Source organism: Coregonus clupeaformis, chromosome 13 (genome assembly GCF_020615455.1).
Source record: "Coregonus clupeaformis isolate EN_2021a chromosome 13, ASM2061545v1, whole genome shotgun sequence".
Classification (NCBI taxonomy): domain Eukaryota; kingdom Metazoa; phylum Chordata; class Actinopteri; order Salmoniformes; family Salmonidae; genus Coregonus; species Coregonus clupeaformis.
In genome coordinates, this window is record NC_059204.1 from 39,443,315 (window position 1) to 39,461,830 (window position 18,516).

The following is an 18,516-nucleotide window of genomic DNA, read 5'->3' on the forward strand; positions in this document are numbered from 1 at the left end:
GATACTCTTTGTCTAATTTTGTGGAAATTGATTTCCTGGAGCAGCACTGTCTGTGACAGAGGTGTTCCTCCAGTAATCAAAGCCATTGATTAGGCTAAACCAGATGGGCCCCATAATAACCTGGACTCAAATTATCTGAACTCTGTTGTTGATAACAGATTTTCCCAGCACATTCTGTACCTTTCATCTTTTCTTTGTCATCTTAAATTATTTTGATTCATTACAGCTACATATGCGACCCATATAGGCACAGATTTTGTATTCTAATCTAATCCATTGAAAATAATTAGATGAAAGGGTGCAAGCAAGATTGCATACACATTATGATTTGTTATGAATTCTCACAAAATCAGGGCCCAACCATATAAGGTTCAAGTAATAAATCCTTAAAATAAAACGTTCGGCAATGAAATATCTCTCAATCCTCAATGCTGAAAGGAGAAAGTTGTAGGGCCAAATTAGTTATGTTTTCTGGCAAAGACAAAATTGTTTTAGCTTGGATGGTGTGCAGTTACATTAGATTAGCATAATGTGCAACCTGCTGCACTACAGCACACACCAGTCTTGATAGCCCTGTTTGCGCCTTTGAAGTGGATCAAAGCCCCACAACAGGATGTTGGGATTTAATAGACAGCCCTAATTCATCAGCGAAGATTTGGCAGTTCAAAGACGGAAATTAGTGCACCTGACATGTTATATACGGGTACCGACTCCACTACAGATAACACAGGAGTTTAGTTTATGTCAAGCTTTTCGGAGATGAGTTGATGAAAAATGAAAACCCTTTTTGATTAGGCTACCACTATCTGACCTACAAAAAGGTCCCAATTGAATTGGATTATATCCTACACCAGATTTAGGCCTATATCAGTTGCATAGGGAGAGAGATAGAGATAGAAAGAGAGAGAGAGAGAGAGAGAGAGAGAGAGAGAGAGAGAGAGAGAGAGAGAGAGAGAGAGAGAGAGAGAGAGAGAGATATTTGCTCTGTCAATGTATTGCGACTGCTCAAGGGTGTTTTATGGGTAGCTATTTGGTCAATATTGTCATTCAGAACCACTAGAAGACTGTTGGAACTGGACGAGATAAAGACACCTGAAGCCACACACTCGTGATGAGAGCAGCAGCGGTTTCCTCCCCACCTAATAGAGACTGTCATGAGAGCGCATCTGAGCAGTGGGAGGTTGATCCTCAACCGTTACCATCCACTGTCGTCGATGACACCCTGTTTTTTAATCCCCCAATTTTAACCCGATGTATGACTCTGCCGGATGCTTTGTACAGACGACGACAGAATCCGAGAGGAGAGTGGTATGATAACACGGTGTACAGCGACGCCGACCATCACGACCAACAAATCGTCTCGATGAATACATATGAGGACCACAACGGTGCCTATCAGTCTCAAGTAAAAGAAATCCCTAGGAATTCAGATGTCGGGCTGCAAGATTTCGACAGTCAGTGGGATCATTCTGAGTACGATCACAGCAACTCACCTCAGAAAACGTAAGTGCGACACTTGTTGGGCGATACCGTAAATAACCACCATAATAATATCAGGAAATGTTATCCTATTAGCGAGAGTAGCGCCTATAAGGGAGAGTGGGGTATGTTGAGCCAGTTTTTACATTCAGCATCACTACATCAAGGCAGTGGTGTAGTGGTGCCTGGTGAAGTGGGTGTACTCTAATTTTGCCAAACATCTCCCAAACGGCCCGCCCAGCAAAGGAAAGGCACCCTTTGTGAAAGATGATATGAGAAACAGTGACATACACCCTGAATTACCTAAATTGATCAATCCCATATTTGTCTTTCACAGTCAGGCCAACCCAAGCTGTACTGTGCAAGTAGGCTAATAGTAGGCCTACCACTGAATGATAAATGAGGCTGTCAACTGAGTCAGAAATTCACAGGTTTCAGATTTTTCTTTATTATTCAGGTTTTTGCTCTTAATGTCACACTTTTTGAATATAATTACTTTTTTTCTCCATAACAATGCTTAAACCACAATGCTTCCTCAGTGCACAATGCTTCCTCATTGCTTCCTCAGGAAACCACTTTTGATGTCTGGAAAAATCGAAGACATTTAGATTTTTGAGTGCAGTTACCCTTTAATTCAAGTGCACATGCACCTAGTACTGTTGTCTGGTTAGCAGTGTTTCTGTAGCACATGAGATGGAGTTTGCAAAACAAATGGCCACTGGATTGATGCAAGTAATCATGATATCATTTTGCCAGGTAGGCATGGGCTATTATTAGCATGGCAATATTTTTCCCGTTCCCTAATTGTTTGAAACCTGGACGTTTTACTTCATATTATGAGGCATGTCCTATCTTGCTTCAAAGTAGCCTATAGCCAAAATCCCACCATAGAAATGTGTTGGCAATTATTTTATAAAGGCTTCCTCAATGGCCTATACATTCTCCTGTTCTATTGGTTTTCTTTCAACTTTCATCTCTTTAGATCTTCCCACCTTCAACATTTCTAACGGATGTTTCCATCTCTATCCACCATGAAACCACTTTCATGTGCAGTGCGCATTTAATATTTTTTCCCCCCGCAAATTGCATTTTGGAACATTCGCACATAGGCCAACCGCCATGTGCACATTGTTGCGCCTAAAATGTGATGAAATTATAGTTTATCAACATTTTAAGCTAAACATTCTGATCTGTTCCATCAGCCTTATTAATTGATATGGCGTATACCTCCACTACACTACTTTGATACGCATCAATGGGGATTATTAAGAAATGATTATGCCCACTGAAAAATGAGTGGGTATACCTGCGTATACCCTCCACTACACCACAGCGTCAAGGGAAGTATACTATTCTTTCTAACAAAGATATCTACACATATTACAGGATGTTGTGTATCCCTGGAAATAATCATAATTAATGTAAACATAACAGTTTTGAAAACATAGCTTGTCCAAAAAAAGTAGTCTCTTGGCACAATTTACCCTGAGTCAGGGATTCTTGAAAGATGGGACAATCTCAACTTTTTTATATACAAATATTTTTCTCAATATTAACAACATTTAAAATATATATTTTCATAGACCAAAGTATCAGCTATCTTAACTGGATTTATGTAAACTCCGTCAGACACCTTAAAAAGTGTATTGAGAAATATTTTTAAAGTCAGACAGGGCTATTGCAAGAAACTACATTATTCATTATTGCCAGTTTTTTGAATTTTAAACACTTTTTTGGAGAGTTTGAAATTTACAAGGGCATGCTCCATACAAGGGCATTTACGGGCATAGAACCGCCATCTTGTCTATTTCAAATCTTCTCTCATTAATTGAGAAAGGTGGGTGTCCACCACAAAGTGCCAAATGTCATGATGACACTCACTTGTCTCGATCAATGAGAAGATTTGAAATAGACAAAATGGTGGCGTACACATTGTTGTATTACTTCATGGAGCCAAACATATATTTAATAACAGAGCATTTTCTAAATTCAAATGAACCCCCTGCAATTAGACATTGAAGTTTAGAAGATGTGTTGTCTTCCAAGTCGGGAATTGAGGAAGTATGTAAATTCTCTGTGCTATGCTTTACACTACCTACTGTGTAACGGCTGTATGGAAGCATTTACATATTACTGCTGTTTCAAAGTGTAGCTACCCCTATACTTCAGGTTGGCTCATTGGAGAAGTCACGTTGATTTTTGCTCGACATTTTGATATAGGTCAAATCAAAGGAACAAGCTTGCCTTTTATAACGTGCAAAATGTACATGTATTTTTGGAATAATTTGTCTTGGTTGTTTTAGCTACATGGCAGGCTACCGGCCTTCTTGATATTCTCATTATTGATAAAAGGCACAATCTGGGATATTTCCCTCATAAGTTTGGTACAACTGTCTTCCTACACCTGTCTTACTACATTATTTATGAGATACTATTATTGGTAGGCCTGTTTATGGTATATGATATTCCTAGTATTTATAACACTCCCATTTGGAGTATTTGAAAACAAACATAATATAACCAAATGTGTGAAACTACTGTATCCTGTTGAGCTCATGGACTCAGTCCTTGCATCCATAGCCCCATTTATGAATTTTAGAGTGGTAACATTTCCCCAGGCCCATCATTCCGCTTCATATACCAAGTAGCTGCAGTAGCTGTCATTGGACTGAAACAGATTCTACAGCATTCTGAATGTAGGCTACTTAAAGATCATCTTGAACCTGCATTTATTTACAGTTGAAGTCGGAAGTTTACATACAGTGGGGGAAAAAAGTATTTAGTCAGCCACCAATTGTGCAAATTCTCCCACTTAAAAAGATAAGAGAGGCCTGTAATTTTCAGCTATGACAGACAAAATGAGAATTTTTTTTCCAGAAAATCACATTGTAGGATTTTTAATGAATTTATTTGCAAATTATGGTGGAAAATAAGTATTTGGTCAATAACAAAAGTTTCTCAATATTTTGTTATATACCCTTTGTTGGCAATGACACAGGTCAAACGTTTTCTGTAAGTCTTCACAAGGTTTTCACACACTGTTGATGGTATTTTGGCCCATTCCTCCATGCAGATCTCCTCTAGAGCAGTGATGTTTTGGGGCTGTCGCTGGGCAACACAGACTTTCAACTCCCTCCAAAGATTTTCTATGGGGTTGAGATCTGGAGACTGGCTAGGCCACTCCAGGACCTTGAAATGCTTCTTACGAAGCAACTCCTTCGTTGCCCGGGCGGTGTGTTTGGGATCATTGTCATGCTGAAAGACCCAGCAATGTTTCATCTTCAATGCCCTTGCTGATGGAAGGAGGTTTTCACTCAAAATCTCACGATACATGGCCCCATTCATTCTTTCCTTTACACAGATCAGTCGTCCTGGTCCCTTTGCAGAAAAACAGCCCCAAAGCATGATGTTTCCACCCCCATGCTTCACAGTAGGTATGGTGTTCTTTGGATGCAACTCAGCATTCTTTGTCCTCCAAACACGACGAGTTGAGTTTTTACCAAAAAGTTCTATTTTGGTTTCATCTGACCATATGACATTCTCCCAATCCTCTTCTGGATCATCCAAATGCACTCTAGCAAACTTCAGACGGGCCTGGACATGTACTGGCTTAAGCAGGGGGACACGTCTTGTACTGCAGGATTTGAGTCCCTGGCGGCGTAGTGTGTTACTGATGGTAGGCTTTGTTACTTTGGTCCCAGCTCTCTGCAGGTCATTCACTAGGTCCCCCCGTGTGGTTCTGGGATTTTTGCTCACCGTTCTTGTGATCATTTTGAAGGGGTGAGATATTGCGTGGAGCCCCAGATCGAGGGAGATTATCAGTGGTCTTGTATGTCTTCCATTTCCTAATAATTGCTCCCACAGTTGATTTCTTCAAACCAAGCTGCTTACCTATTGCAGATTCAGTCTTCCCAGCCTGGTGCAGGTCTACAATTTTGTTTCTGGTGTCCTTTGACAGCTCTTTGGTCTTGGCCATAGTGGAGTTTGGAGTGTGACTGTTTGAGGTTGTGGACAGGTGTCTTTTATACTGATAACAAGTTCAAACAGGTGCCATTAATACAGGTAACGAGTGGAGGACAGAGGAGCCTCTTAAAGAAGAAGTTACAGGTCTGTGAGAGCCAGAAATCTTGCTTGTTTGTAGGTGACCAAATACTTATTTTCCACCATAATTTGCAAATAAATTCATAAAAAATCCTACAATGTGATTTTCTGGATTTTTTTCTCAATTTGTCTGTCATAGTTGACGTGTACCTATGATGAAAATTACAGGCCTCTCTCATCTTTTTAAGTGGGAGAACTTGCACAATTGGTGGCTGACTAAATACTTTTTTTCCCCCACTGTACACCTTAGCCAAATACATTTAAACTCAGTTTTTCACAATTCCTAACATTTAATCTTAGTAAAAATGCCCTGTCTTAGGTCAGTTAGGATCGCCACTTTATTTTAAGAATGTGAAATGTCAGAATAATAGTAGAGAGAATTATTTATTTCAGCTTTTATTTATTTCATCACATTCCCAGTGGGTCAGAAGTTTACATACACTCAATTAGTATTTGGTAGCATTGCATTTAAATTGTTTAACTTGGGTCAAACATTTTGGGTAGCCTTCCACAAGCTTCCCACAATAAATTGGGTGAATTTTGGCCCATTCCTCCTGACATAGCTGGTGTAACTGAATCAGGTTTGTAGGCCTCCTTGCTCGCACACACTTTTTCAGTTCTGCCACAAATGTTCTATAGGATTGAGGTCAGGGCTTTGTGATGGCCACTCCAATACCTTGACTTTGTTGTCCTTAAGCCCTTTTGCCACAACTTTGGAGGTATGCTTGGGGTCATTGTCCATTTGGACGACCCGTTTGCGACCAAGCTTTAACTTCCTGACTGATGTCTTGAGATGTTTCTTCAATATATCCACATAATTTTCCTTCCTCATGATGCCATCTATTTTGTGAAGTGCACCAGTCTATCCTGCAGCAAAGCACCCCCACAGCATGATGCTGCCACCCCCGTGCTTCACGGTTGGGATGGTGTTCTTCAGCTTGCAAGCACCCCCTTTTTCCTCCAAACATAACAATGGTCATTATGGCCAAACAGTTCTATTTTTGTTTCATCAGACCAGAGGACATTTCTCCAAAAAGTACGATCTTTGTCCCCATGTGCAGTTGCAAACCGTAGTCTGGCTTTTTTATGGCGGTTTTGGAGCAGTGGCTTCTTCCTTGCTGAGCGACCTTTCAGGTTATGTCGATATAGGACTTGTTTTACTGTGGATATAGATACTTTTGTACCTGTTTCCTCCAGCATCTTCAGAAGGTCCTTTGCTGTTGTTCTGGGATTGATTTGCACTTTTCGCACCAAAGTACGTTCATCTCTAGGAGACAGAACGCGTCTCCTTCCTGAGCGGTATGACGGCTGCGTGGTCCCATGGTGTTTATACTTGCGTACTATTGTTTGTACAGATGAACGTGATACCTTCAGACGTTTGGAAATTGCTCCCAAGGATGAACCAGACTTGTGGCGGTCTACAAATCTTTTCTGAGGTCTTGGCTGATTTCTTTTTGATTTTCCCATGATGTCAAGCAAAGAGGCACTGAGTTTGAAGGTAGGCCTTGAAATACATCCACAGGTACACCTCCAATTGACTCAAATGATGTCAATTAGCCTATCAGAAGCTTCTAAAGCCATGACATCATTTTCTGGAATTTTCCAAGCTGTTTAAAGGCACCGTCAACTTAGTGTATGTAAACTTCTGACCCACTGGAATTGTGATACAGTGAATTATAAGTGAAATAATCTGTCATGATCGTTGAACGGAGTAGACCAAGGCGCAGCGTGATGAACGAACATATTTTATTATCTTTAGTGATAACACAAACAAAACAATAAACGATGACGTGACGTCCTAGGTTAAACAACCAACACGGAACAAACCAAAAGGAACAAGATCCCACAAACACTATGGGAAAAACAGACTGTTTAAATATGGTTCCCAATCAGAGACAACCAGCAACAGCTGACACTCGTTGCCTCTGATTGGGAACCACTCCGGCCAACATAGAAATACAAGAACTAGACTGTGAACATAGAACAAAACACATAGAAACTACACACCCTGGCTCAACATATAGAGTCCCCAGAGCCAGGGTGTGACAGTACCCCCCCCCAAAGGCGCGGACTGCGACCGCGCCTCCACATAAACCAAACAGGGGAGGGCTGGGTGGGCATTCCTCCTCGGAGGCGGTTCCGGCTCCGGGCTTGCCCACCACCCTCCAATAATCCCCCCGTAGCACCCCTGGTCCGGTCTGGCCCCGCTGGCTGGAGCTGGAGCTGGACTGGACATCGTAGGAGCGGATTGCTTAAGCTCCGGTGTGGAGCAGCTGACCGGTACCTGACCAGGCACCGGTGACCCAGGCACGGGTTGTGCCGGACTGACGACGCGCACCCCTGGCTTGGGCGTGGAACAGGAACGGGCCGGACCGGGCTGACGATGCGCACCCCTGGCTTGGTGCGTGGAGCAGCAACGGGCCGGACCGGGCTGACGATGCGCACTTCCTGGCTTGGTGCGTGGAGCAGGAACGGGCCGGACCGGGCTGACGATGCGCACCCCTGGTTTGGTGCGTGGAGCCGAACGGGCCGTACCGGGCTGACGATGCGCACCCCTGGCTTGGTGCGTGGAGCAGGAACGGGCCTTACCGGGCTGACGACTCGCACCCCTGGCTTGGTGCGTGGAGCAGCAACGGGCCGGACCGGGCTGACGATGCGCACCCCTGGCTTGGTGCGTGGAGCAGGAACGGGCCGGACCGGGCTGACGATGCGCACCCCTGGCTTGGTGCATGGAGCCGGAACGGGCCGTACCGGGCTGACGATGCGCACCCCTGGCTTGGTGCGTGGAGCAGGAACGGGCCTTACCGGAGCTGGACGACTCGCACCCCTGGCTTGGTGCGAGTGGCAGGAACAGGCCGGGCCGGGCTGGCGACGCGCACCGTAGGCTTGGTGCGAGTGGCAGGAACAGGCCGGGCCGGGCTGGCGACGCGCACCGTAGGCTTGGTGCGAGTGGCAGGAACAGGCCGGGCCGGGCTGGCGACGCGCACCATTAGCTTGGTGCGGGGAGCAGGAACAGGCCGGACCGGGCTGGCGACGCGCACCATTAGCTTGGTGCGGGGAGCAGGAATAGGCCGGGCTGGGCTGGCGACGCGCACCGTAGGCTTGGTGCGAGTGGCAGGAACAGACCGGGCCGGGCTGGCGACGCGCACCGTAGGCTTGGTGCGAGGGGCAGGAACAGGCCGGGCCGGGCTGGCGACGCACACCGTAGGCTTGGTGCGAGGAGCAGGAATAGGCCGGGCCGGGCTGTGGAGACGGATAGGAGGCCTGGAGTGAAGAGCGGCCACCACCCGTCCTGGCTGAATGCCTACCTTCACACACTCTGTGTGAGGCATCAGCACAGGACGTACAGGGCTGTGTACCCGTACTGGCATAACAGCACGTGACACTGGCGCAGGATATCCGGGACCGAGGAGAGGCACTGGAGGCCACGAGCGCTGAGCCGGCACACTCCGTCCTGGCTGCATGCCCACCTTCGCACGACACGTGCTGGGTGCTCGCACAGGACGTACCGGACTATGCCGGACCACTCGTGGCACAGTCCGCAGCTCCGCATACCGCGGAACCTGCCCAGTCTCATGCTGCCATGCCTGAGTACAGGGAGTTGGCTCTGCTCTCCATCCAGGCTCCGCCAACCTGCCTTCTGGCCCCCCAAACCCGGTGGCCTCCTCTCCTAATCTCCCAATTCGCCCTGTGGCAGCCTCCTGCTGCCCAGTCGCCCATGCCGTGTGCCCCCCCCTAAAAACTTTTTGGGGTTGCCTCTCGTCCGTCCGACGACGACACTGTTGACGCCGTTGCTCCTCTCTCGCCAGGGCCTTAACCTTACCCCATGGCCCTTTTCCCCCGAGCATGTCCTCCCAGGACCACACTTTGCCCACCTGGGCCATCGCCAACCTCTCCAGCTCCTTTCCCGGCGCTTCCTCCCATGTCCAGGCTGCCTGCTCCTGGACACGCTGCTTGGTCCTGGTATTGTGGGATCTTCTGTCATGATCGTTGAATGGAGTAGACCAAGGCGCAGCGTGATGAACGAACATATTTTATTATCTTTAGTGATAACACAAACAAAACAATAAACGTTGACGTGACGTCCTAGGTTAAACAACCAACATGGAACAAACCAAAAGGAACAAGATCCCACACACTATGGGAAAAACAGACTGTTTAAATATGGTTCCCAATCAGAGACAACCAGCAACAGCTGACACTCGTTACCTCTGATTGGGAACCACTCCGGCCAACATAGAAATACAAGAACTAGACTGTGAACATAGAACAAAACACATAGAAACTACACACACTGGCTCAACATATAGAGTCCCCAGAGCCAGGGTGTGACATAATCTGTCTGTAAACAATTGTTGGAAAAATGACTTGTGTCATGCACAAAGTAGATGTCCTAACCGACTTGCCAAAACTATAGTTTGTTAACAAGAAATGTGTGGAGTGGTTGAAAAACAAGTTTTAATGACTCCAACCTAAGTGTATGTAAACTTCCGACTTCAACTGTAACTGGGCATACAAACCCTATAGGACTGGATTGAGACAGAAGTCACCATCAGTGACTTCAGTATATGTCTTGCTTAGCTAGTGCTGTAGGCCCACAGCAAACCTCTGGCTGTCAATCAAAGCCATCAGAATTCAACAGATGCAGATCACACCTATCTCCATAGAGACGAACACCTGTCATCCAATGGCTCAGTAAAGAAACCTCAGTAAACCAAGAATGTTGTGTATTATACATGCTGAAATTACATAATCATGCAATTGTAGTTAACAAAAAGTATCCAAGCACTCCCGACTCTATCATTTTGAAAAGTGTAAATAAACATCTGCACTGAATGTTATGTTTTCTTCAACTTACTCTTCTCTTCAGTTCCTGTGAACTTCCTTGTAGTCTGAATAGTGTTTTTTGTCACCGTCTTTCTCCATCCAGAGTTGAGACCATGCACCGTAGAAAAACGACTGTGCGAGAGAAGGGCCGTCGGCAGGCTATCCGTGGGCCTGCCTACATGTTCAGTGAGCGGGGCACCAGTCTCACTTCAGAGGAGGAGCGCTTCCTAGATGCTGCTGAGTACGGGAACATCCCAGTGGTGCGTAAGATGCTGGAGGAGTCCAAGACCCTCAACGTCAACTGTGTGGACTACATGGGTCAGAATGCACTGCAGTTGGCCGTGGGTAATGAGCACTTGGAGGTGACAGAGCTGCTGCTGAAGAAGGAGGGGCTGGCGCGTGTGGGCGATGGCCTCCTCTTTGCCATCAGTAAGGGATATGTGCGTATCGTAGAGGCTATCCTGGCCCACCCTGCATTCGGTGGTGGGCTGCGCCTAACCCTAAGCCCCCTGGAGCAGGAGCTAAGAGATGATGACTTTTATGCCTACGATGAAGACGGTACACGTTTTTCCCATGACGTGACCCCGGTCATTCTGGCTGCACACTGCCAGGAGTATGAGATAGTGCACACTCTGTTGATGAAGGGAGCACGCATCGAGAAGCCCCATGATTACTTTTGTAAATGTAATGAGTGTCATGACAAGCAGTGCCGTGACTCGTTCAGCCACTCCCGCTCCAGGATGAATGCCTATAAAGGGTTAGCCAGCGCCGCCTACCTGTCCCTGTCTAGTGAAGATCCTGTATTCACCGCTCTGGAGCTCAGCAACGAGCTGGCTCGCCTCGCCAACATCGAGACTGAGTTCAAGGTGAGAAACACACAGAAAGACCAATCTTGAGGATTGAAGGAAGGGGTTTACTGCTAAGGGATATTTATTTTCACCTATGTATAGTATTGGCTTACTTTCTCTTACACATGCTCTCCCCCCTCTTACTCATTTAGCAATATGTAAAAGCTTTGTGTAGATATTTTTCTGAAAGCCCTAGAGCTGATTTGTGTCTTTTGATTACTCACAGAAATGATGAATTGGGAAGAGATTAAATCAGGTAGTCCCTGTACAGTACACTTCACCAAATGACACACTCTAATATTATTGGAACCCGCTGTGAGAAAATGAAGATTGGGAACAATCTCAAATCGGTCATTGATCGGTTAGAAATTATCGCAATTTCTGAGTGTACTGTATGTCAGGCTTTGCAACATATTATACACGACAACATACTTACAGCATATAAAGCATATTTATGTAGTGTTTGTGGCCATGTTTTTTTGCAATGCAAAGTAACTTTGCTCTGGTATTTCCATTCAATTTGCTCTCCCATGCAGATAAGCCACCTCTACTCCAAGAGGAATTAAATTCTGACAATCAGTAAGAGGAGAACAAGTCTAATCAAGGATTTTCATATCCAGTCTGACTCCTTTCTGTTATTTTATACTGATTACTGAACTCTCCAAATAGTTTGGGTTGAGGTTTAACATAGATGGGTATAAACACAGACACACACACACACACACACACTCACACACACACTCACAAGCACACATACTGTTTTTCCTCTGTCTGAAGAACACCCACAGAAAGACAGGTACAAATGCGTGCACACACACACAAACACACACACACAGTTTATGCTCATTATAAAGAACCGTAATGTGTGACAAACACAAACATTGGCATGCAAACTCACACCAATACACCCTGCCTTAATGAGATAAGAAAATATACACAGGATTTGTCAGTGCAGAAACGGTTGGTCTGTGGTTTTCCAGGTTTCTATTGGAATATTTTACATGCAGACCAAAAAGTGAGAGACTGACATTAACAATTCACCAAAAGGTGTGACCCCTGGGATATGCCTCATTTTAAATAATTCTCACACATCTCTTTCCCTCTCCCTTTCTTTCTCTCCCTCGCCTCCTCCTTCTCTCTCTCTCTCTCTCTCTCTCTCTCTCTCTCTCTCTCTCTCTCTCTCTCTCTCTCTCTCTCTCTCTCTCTCTCTCTCTCTCTCTCTCTCTCTCTCTCTCTCTCTCTCTCTCTCTTCGGTAGAATGACTACAGGAAGCTGTCCATGCAGTGTAAGGACTTTGTGGTGGGAGTGCTTGACTTATGCAGAGACACGGAGGAGGTGGAGGCCATTTTGAATGGGGATGTGGACCAAGCTCTACCCAGTGATCACAGTCGACCCTGCCTCATCCGGGTCAAACTGGCCATAAAGTACGAGGTCAAGAAGGTTAGCTGAACCACTCAACCTTAATCTGAAATCAAACATGCTATTTTTTCTAAAAGTCATTTTAAATGTTATCTCCCTCTGGTATTTGTGTCTAACATGATTCAGTAGTCTTAATTTGAATAGCAATCAATCTCAAGAGCACCATGAGAAAGACACTTGTGATTACATTCTCCCAATCGTCACGTCCCCTATAAAGGGTTTATTTAAGAGGGAAACTGGAACAGGATATAAATGAAATATGTGTTTTACAGCTGTTTCACACCCACCAATGGATTCTACAACACTATATAATAGGTATGACAAAGCAGTCACCCTTTGCGTCTGGTTATCAATCTTGTAGTATGTCATAGTTATTTTTCATCATGTCTCTGTAGTTTGTGGCCCATCCTAACTGCCAGCAGCAGCTCCTGACCCTGTGGTATGAGAACCTAGCTGGACTTAGGCAGCAGTCTGTTGGGGTCAAATGCTGGACAGTCCTGGGAGTAGCAGTCGGCCTTCCTTTCCTCGCCATCGCATACTGGATCATGCCCTGCAGTAAGGTACACACAATCCCATTTCTATTTTGTTCATAGAATCACTCATTAACACATTTGTATGATTAAAATAGTTATATGTTTATATCATGAGGTTGATGGTTGCCATTTATGTGGTTGATTTCCTCTATATCAGTTGGGTCAGATTCTCCGCAGTCCCTTCATGAAGTTTGTGGCCCATGCTGTGTCATTCACCATCTTTCTTGGACTACTGGTAATCAATGCATCGGACCGCTTCGAAGGGGTCAAGAACCTTCCCAATGAGACAATAACCGACCACCCTCTTCAGGTGTTCAGGGTCAAAACCAGTCAGTTCTCCTGGACTGAGATGCTCATCATGAATTGGGTGCTTGGTAATTTACTCTGGTTTTCAAACAGCTGCTTTTGTGGGGTTTTGTGGGAGACACTTTATTATCCAGTCTATTCATATCTCTTTGTTCCTGTTTCTTCACCATGGTATAATCTGAATAAAATCTTAAAGTATTAAAATCATAACACTCGTATGTTCAAAACAGAGGGCTTTTGCACTTACTGAAAAGCACTCTATTTATTAGGGATGATCTGGTCGGAGTGTAAGGAGATCTGGGCTGATGGGCCTAGGGAGTACATCATGCACCTGTGGAACGTGCTAGACTTTGGCATGCTGTCCATCTTCGTGGCATCCTTCACGGCTCGGCTCATGGCCTTCCTGAGAGCCTCTGAGGCCCAGCTGTATGTGGACATGTATGTGCCCAACATGCCCAACATAGACCTGAGCAACGCCTCACTGCCACCAAATGTAGCATACTACACCCATGGTCAGTGACACTTTATAATTCAAAATGATAATAATGACAATGGTTAATCTCTGGCTACAGCCTAACAGGCTGTGCATGTAGCATTACAGTAACCTTACTGTATTAAATCTGTAACAGGTTGAGACCTTGGGACTATAAGGTTCTATCTGCGCAAAGCATAGTTCTGAGATATTGAGCCTTCAAGTTTTCACATCGCAGATCTCAGAACTGTTTTGTAGTGAATTCTTCTTTCATAACCAATGAATGTCCTCACCTTAAAGGTACCTAAATTACAGAATGTCAAAATCCTAAGACATTTGTAAGTCTGTTTTTATATGGGGTGCAATCACAGATAGTAGCTTGTGACTCTGAAATGTAAATCTGGGTTCAGCCAAGGTTCTATCAGGCACAGAATGTTACAATTATTTCAATGTCAATAGAAAAGTATAGACATTTAAAGATTAAATAAAGAGAAAACCATTCCTTCTTTCTAATCACATCATCAAACATGAATTCATGTTCATCACACATTTGTTAAAACGATAGTTCCTTAAAATGACAAATACATTATATCCTATGGATAACTAGCAACATTGCTAAAGCTTAGCTCTGGATGAGTAAACTGATATATTTTTCTGGTCTCTGACACCCAAAGTCAGTAAACTACTTGCTAGTTATCAATACAAATTGGTAAGTTTGTAGTTTTTGTGAAATACCCCTTCCATGGAGGTTTTCGTATTGATATAGAACAAGAAAAAAACAGCAAAGCCTCTCCTAAGGGCCTTAAATATGCTCTAAGGCACCGGTATGTATTTGTTTTTACCATAAAGAGTTACATTATGGTCATTCTTCTGAAAAAGCGGTGATAAAAAAAAAAGTTATGTAAAAAGAGGACCTATGATATGAGAAATCATGGACTTGGTACTATAAGATTCTATCTTCAAAATGTATAGTTTTGAAATTAGTATTTTTCAAGTCCCAGATCTCAGAACTGTTTTGTGATGTCTTCCTCTTTCATGACTAAATAAGCATATCACCTTACATACAATTATTTTTTATTGACAACGAGTATTGTGTGATCAGATTGCAGGTAGAACCTTATATAGCACCAAGATAAAAGGTGTTTGCACAGATATAACTTTCTGATATTTCTAAAAAAGAATATCGGACATACTGTACAGTATCTCACATGTAAAGGACCACCTAATGAGCAACTCCATGTGAATAACACATTTTTTACCAAAATGTCATAGAACCTTATAGTCAGTCCCAAGGTCACAAAGTGACATTTAAAAGCAACCCCTCTCTCTCTCAGCCAGGAACAGGTGGTTACCCTCTGACCCTCAGCTGATCTCCGAGGGTTTGTACTCAATTGCAGTGGTGCTCAGTTTCTCCCGCATTGCCTACATCTTGCCTGCCAATGAGAGCTTCGGCCCACTTCAAATCTCCCTCGGCCGGACGGTCAAGGACATCTTCAAGTTCATGGTCATCTTCATAATGGTCTTCCTGGCTTTCATGATTGGCATGTTCAATCTATATTCCTATTACCTTGGTGCCAAGTACAACCCCGCCTTCACCACGTAAGTGCCCTCCTGCCTGTTCCTGTAAATGACATGCTTTAAGTAGATATGTCTATTTATTAGTTTGTGTGTTATTTATTAATGTCTGTGTATGCGCGTTTGCACGTGCCTGTGTGTTTTGTTTGATTATGTGTGTTCACAGGGTGGAGGAGAGCTTTAAGACTCTATTTTGGTCCATCTTCGGCTTGTCTGAGGTTATCTCTGTGGTCTTGAAATATGACCATAAGTTCATAGAGAACATTGGTTATGTTCTCTTTGGCGTCTACAATGTAACCATGGTAATCGTACTGCTCAACATGCTGATTGCAATGATCAATCACTCCTATCAGGAGATTGAGGTGAGACTAGGAACCAATAGGCCTAAACACCACTAGTGAATTCACAGGAGATAAATAGTCGATAATCAATGCTTTGAGGTCAGAGGGGAATTATGTCAATTTACAGTATGGGTGAGTTATTACTGTTATGTTTGTTGTATTCATGTACCATTTTGGGAGTACACTGTTGTGAGCAGTTATGATAAAATAATCAGACCATATTAGATTCATTGTATGAATGTGCTCCAAACTGAGTCATTGCCCCTCACCTTTCACTACTCTCCAGTTATACCATGGTCTGTCTCAATCTCAACAGGAGGATGCTGATGTGGAGTGGAAGTTCGCCCGTGCCAAACTCTGGCTCTCCTACTTTGACGAGGGGCGTACTCTGCCCCCACCATTTAACCTGGTTCCCAGTCCCAAGTCCTTCTACTACCTAGCCCTGCGCACAAGGGCTTGTCTGGTGAGGCTGTGCAAGGCCAAAGCCCATCACCATGACAACAAGCGTGAGACGGCCATGATCAATTTGCGATTCAAGGTCAGATGTTGGCTTTTAGGGAGAGGCTGTAGCCGGTTGTATATCTACCTCTTTAATTAATATGTTTTAATGGGTGTGTGGTTTCTGTTCCGTTTCAGCTTAATCAGAACAGACCTCAAACCAGGACACCAGGTCAGGATGACTTCACCATTAGAAAACCCATCAAACATCCTACTCGATACCAGGTACTTACTCCATACCAGTCAATTTGATTAATTAGCAAGATCAGACAATATTCAGACGTGCTACATTCTGAACTGTTGTCTCTAAAGTTCCGATTCCCTCTCTTTTCTTGAAAGAAACTTATGAAGAGGCTCATTAAGCGATATGTGCTAAAGGCTCAGGTTGACAGTGAAAATGACGAAATCAACGAAGGTGAGCATGATTCATATCCATTATGTAAGATCATAAAGCTGTTGTGCCCTCTCAACGGAAGACTGATCATTCTTACAACTGCAAGGCTGTGACATGGAGTTTTAGTGGATCGAGTGATCAATAACCTGTGGTGCATCCCTTGCAGGTGAGCTGAAGGAGATCAAGCAGGACATCTCGAGCCTGCGCTATGAGCTCCTGGAGGAGAAGTCTCAGGCCACAGAGGAACTAGCTGACTTGATCCAACAGCTTGGTGACAAGCTTAGCAAGAATGCCTAGAAACCCTGATGGGAATTGAGCGGTGTCCTCTGTATAAGAACTTTGTATAAAACCTTCAAACTTAGATTCATAGTGTGTTGTTAGATTCTGGGATTGCACTCCACTTTAAGGTGTAGGGTAGGCTACCTGAAGTTGTGTTCCTCTATAGATAAAAATATATATATATTCACATTAGTCATTCTGCCTGTAAAATAGTAGGATAACCTAGGTGGAATGCTGATGAATGTGTGTAGATGAGTATTTAACATTTGTAAAAAAATAAAATAGAATGTTTGTATTGAAATATTTAGAATTTTTTGAAATAAAATAATAATAATAATGCTTATTCAGTAGGCCTGCCTTTATTATTGACGCTACTGTAGCGCATGAGGATGTGTAAAATGTACTCCACAGCCTGAAATGTCCCCACTTGGCAACCGAATAGCTAGTTTTTTCGTGTGGCGCCGACTGGTAAGACGCTTCAGGAGGCTGGTAATGTGTGCTAGCAAGGCAGAGGTCCTGGGTTCGAGCCTCTGTGTGAGCTGAATCAGGAGGTAGGGGTATCACTAAGCAGGCAGCGTTACGTCCTTTACAGTAGTACCGTGACCCGGATCTACAGTTCCGCTCAGCTCAAAATTGGGGTCGCTGTTGAGTAAGTTTGAGGGGTGGAATGTGGCACATGGGGATGTGTGAAACTTACTCCTCAGCCTGAAGTGTCCCCACTTGCGCCACCGAATAGCTAGCTTTTTAGCTTTACTCCAACTGGTAAGAGGCTTCAGGAGGGCAGCTACATGTGCTAGCAATGCAGAGGTCCTAGGTTCGAGCCTCGTGTGAGTCGAATCAGGAGAAAGTGATACTCGCTATAAAGCAAGCGGCATGATGTCCTTTATCAATAAACATGAATGAGGAAATTCAAATGAATAATGAACAAGGCAAGCTATCAAATGTTATATGAGTAATATATTTTCCAGTAGCCCAAACTGACCATTGCAAACAATACACACATTTATCTATCTACAATCTCCCAAGAGAAATGTCATCCTGAACATAACTTTATTAAAGAAGCAATACTACTGTATTCAACTTGCCATTCTCCAGATCTAGTAAACCTGGTTTTCAACAATACATTGATCTAAGACAAAACACAAGTGAGGATCAACATGTAGCTCGAGCTCGCCAGCTTGTAGTCCTAAAAACCTGAAATAAGTGACCTCTGGTTCGTTCAGCCATTTCTTTGGGGAAAAATAATGGGGAAAGAATAGGGTTTTGGGGTAAATGCCAAAAATAAGGTCTGAGGTTAACACAGGCTTAGGAGATCTGATACATTTTGTTCTATGAGATAATATCAGTCAGTTCAGTTAACATGAATTGTGAAGACTGCTTTTTTTAAATTACATAAATGCTTCAAAATTCACAAAAAGTGAAGTTAGCTGATGAAGATAATCTC

The 18,516-nt window shown here is 44.0% G+C and overlaps 1 protein-coding gene across 1 annotated transcript; it reads left to right on the forward strand.

Moving 5' to 3' along the window:
* Positions 1 to 1,009: 1,009 nt before the first annotated feature.
* LOC121579889 (short transient receptor potential channel 7-like) lies at positions 1,010 to 17,410 on the forward strand. The gene is made up of 12 exons (XM_045224369.1): positions 1,010 to 1,503; positions 10,511 to 11,273; positions 12,513 to 12,695; positions 13,070 to 13,234; positions 13,365 to 13,581; positions 13,783 to 14,025; positions 15,320 to 15,584; positions 15,727 to 15,922; positions 16,218 to 16,439; positions 16,538 to 16,624; positions 16,739 to 16,814; positions 16,960 to 17,410. The coding sequence occupies exons 1-12, from the start codon at positions 1,112 to 1,114 to the stop codon at positions 17,088 to 17,090; spliced, it is 2,940 nt and encodes a 979-aa protein (XP_045080304.1). The 5' UTR covers positions 1,010 to 1,111; the 3' UTR covers positions 17,091 to 17,410.
* Positions 17,411 to 18,516: the final 1,106 nt, after the last annotated feature.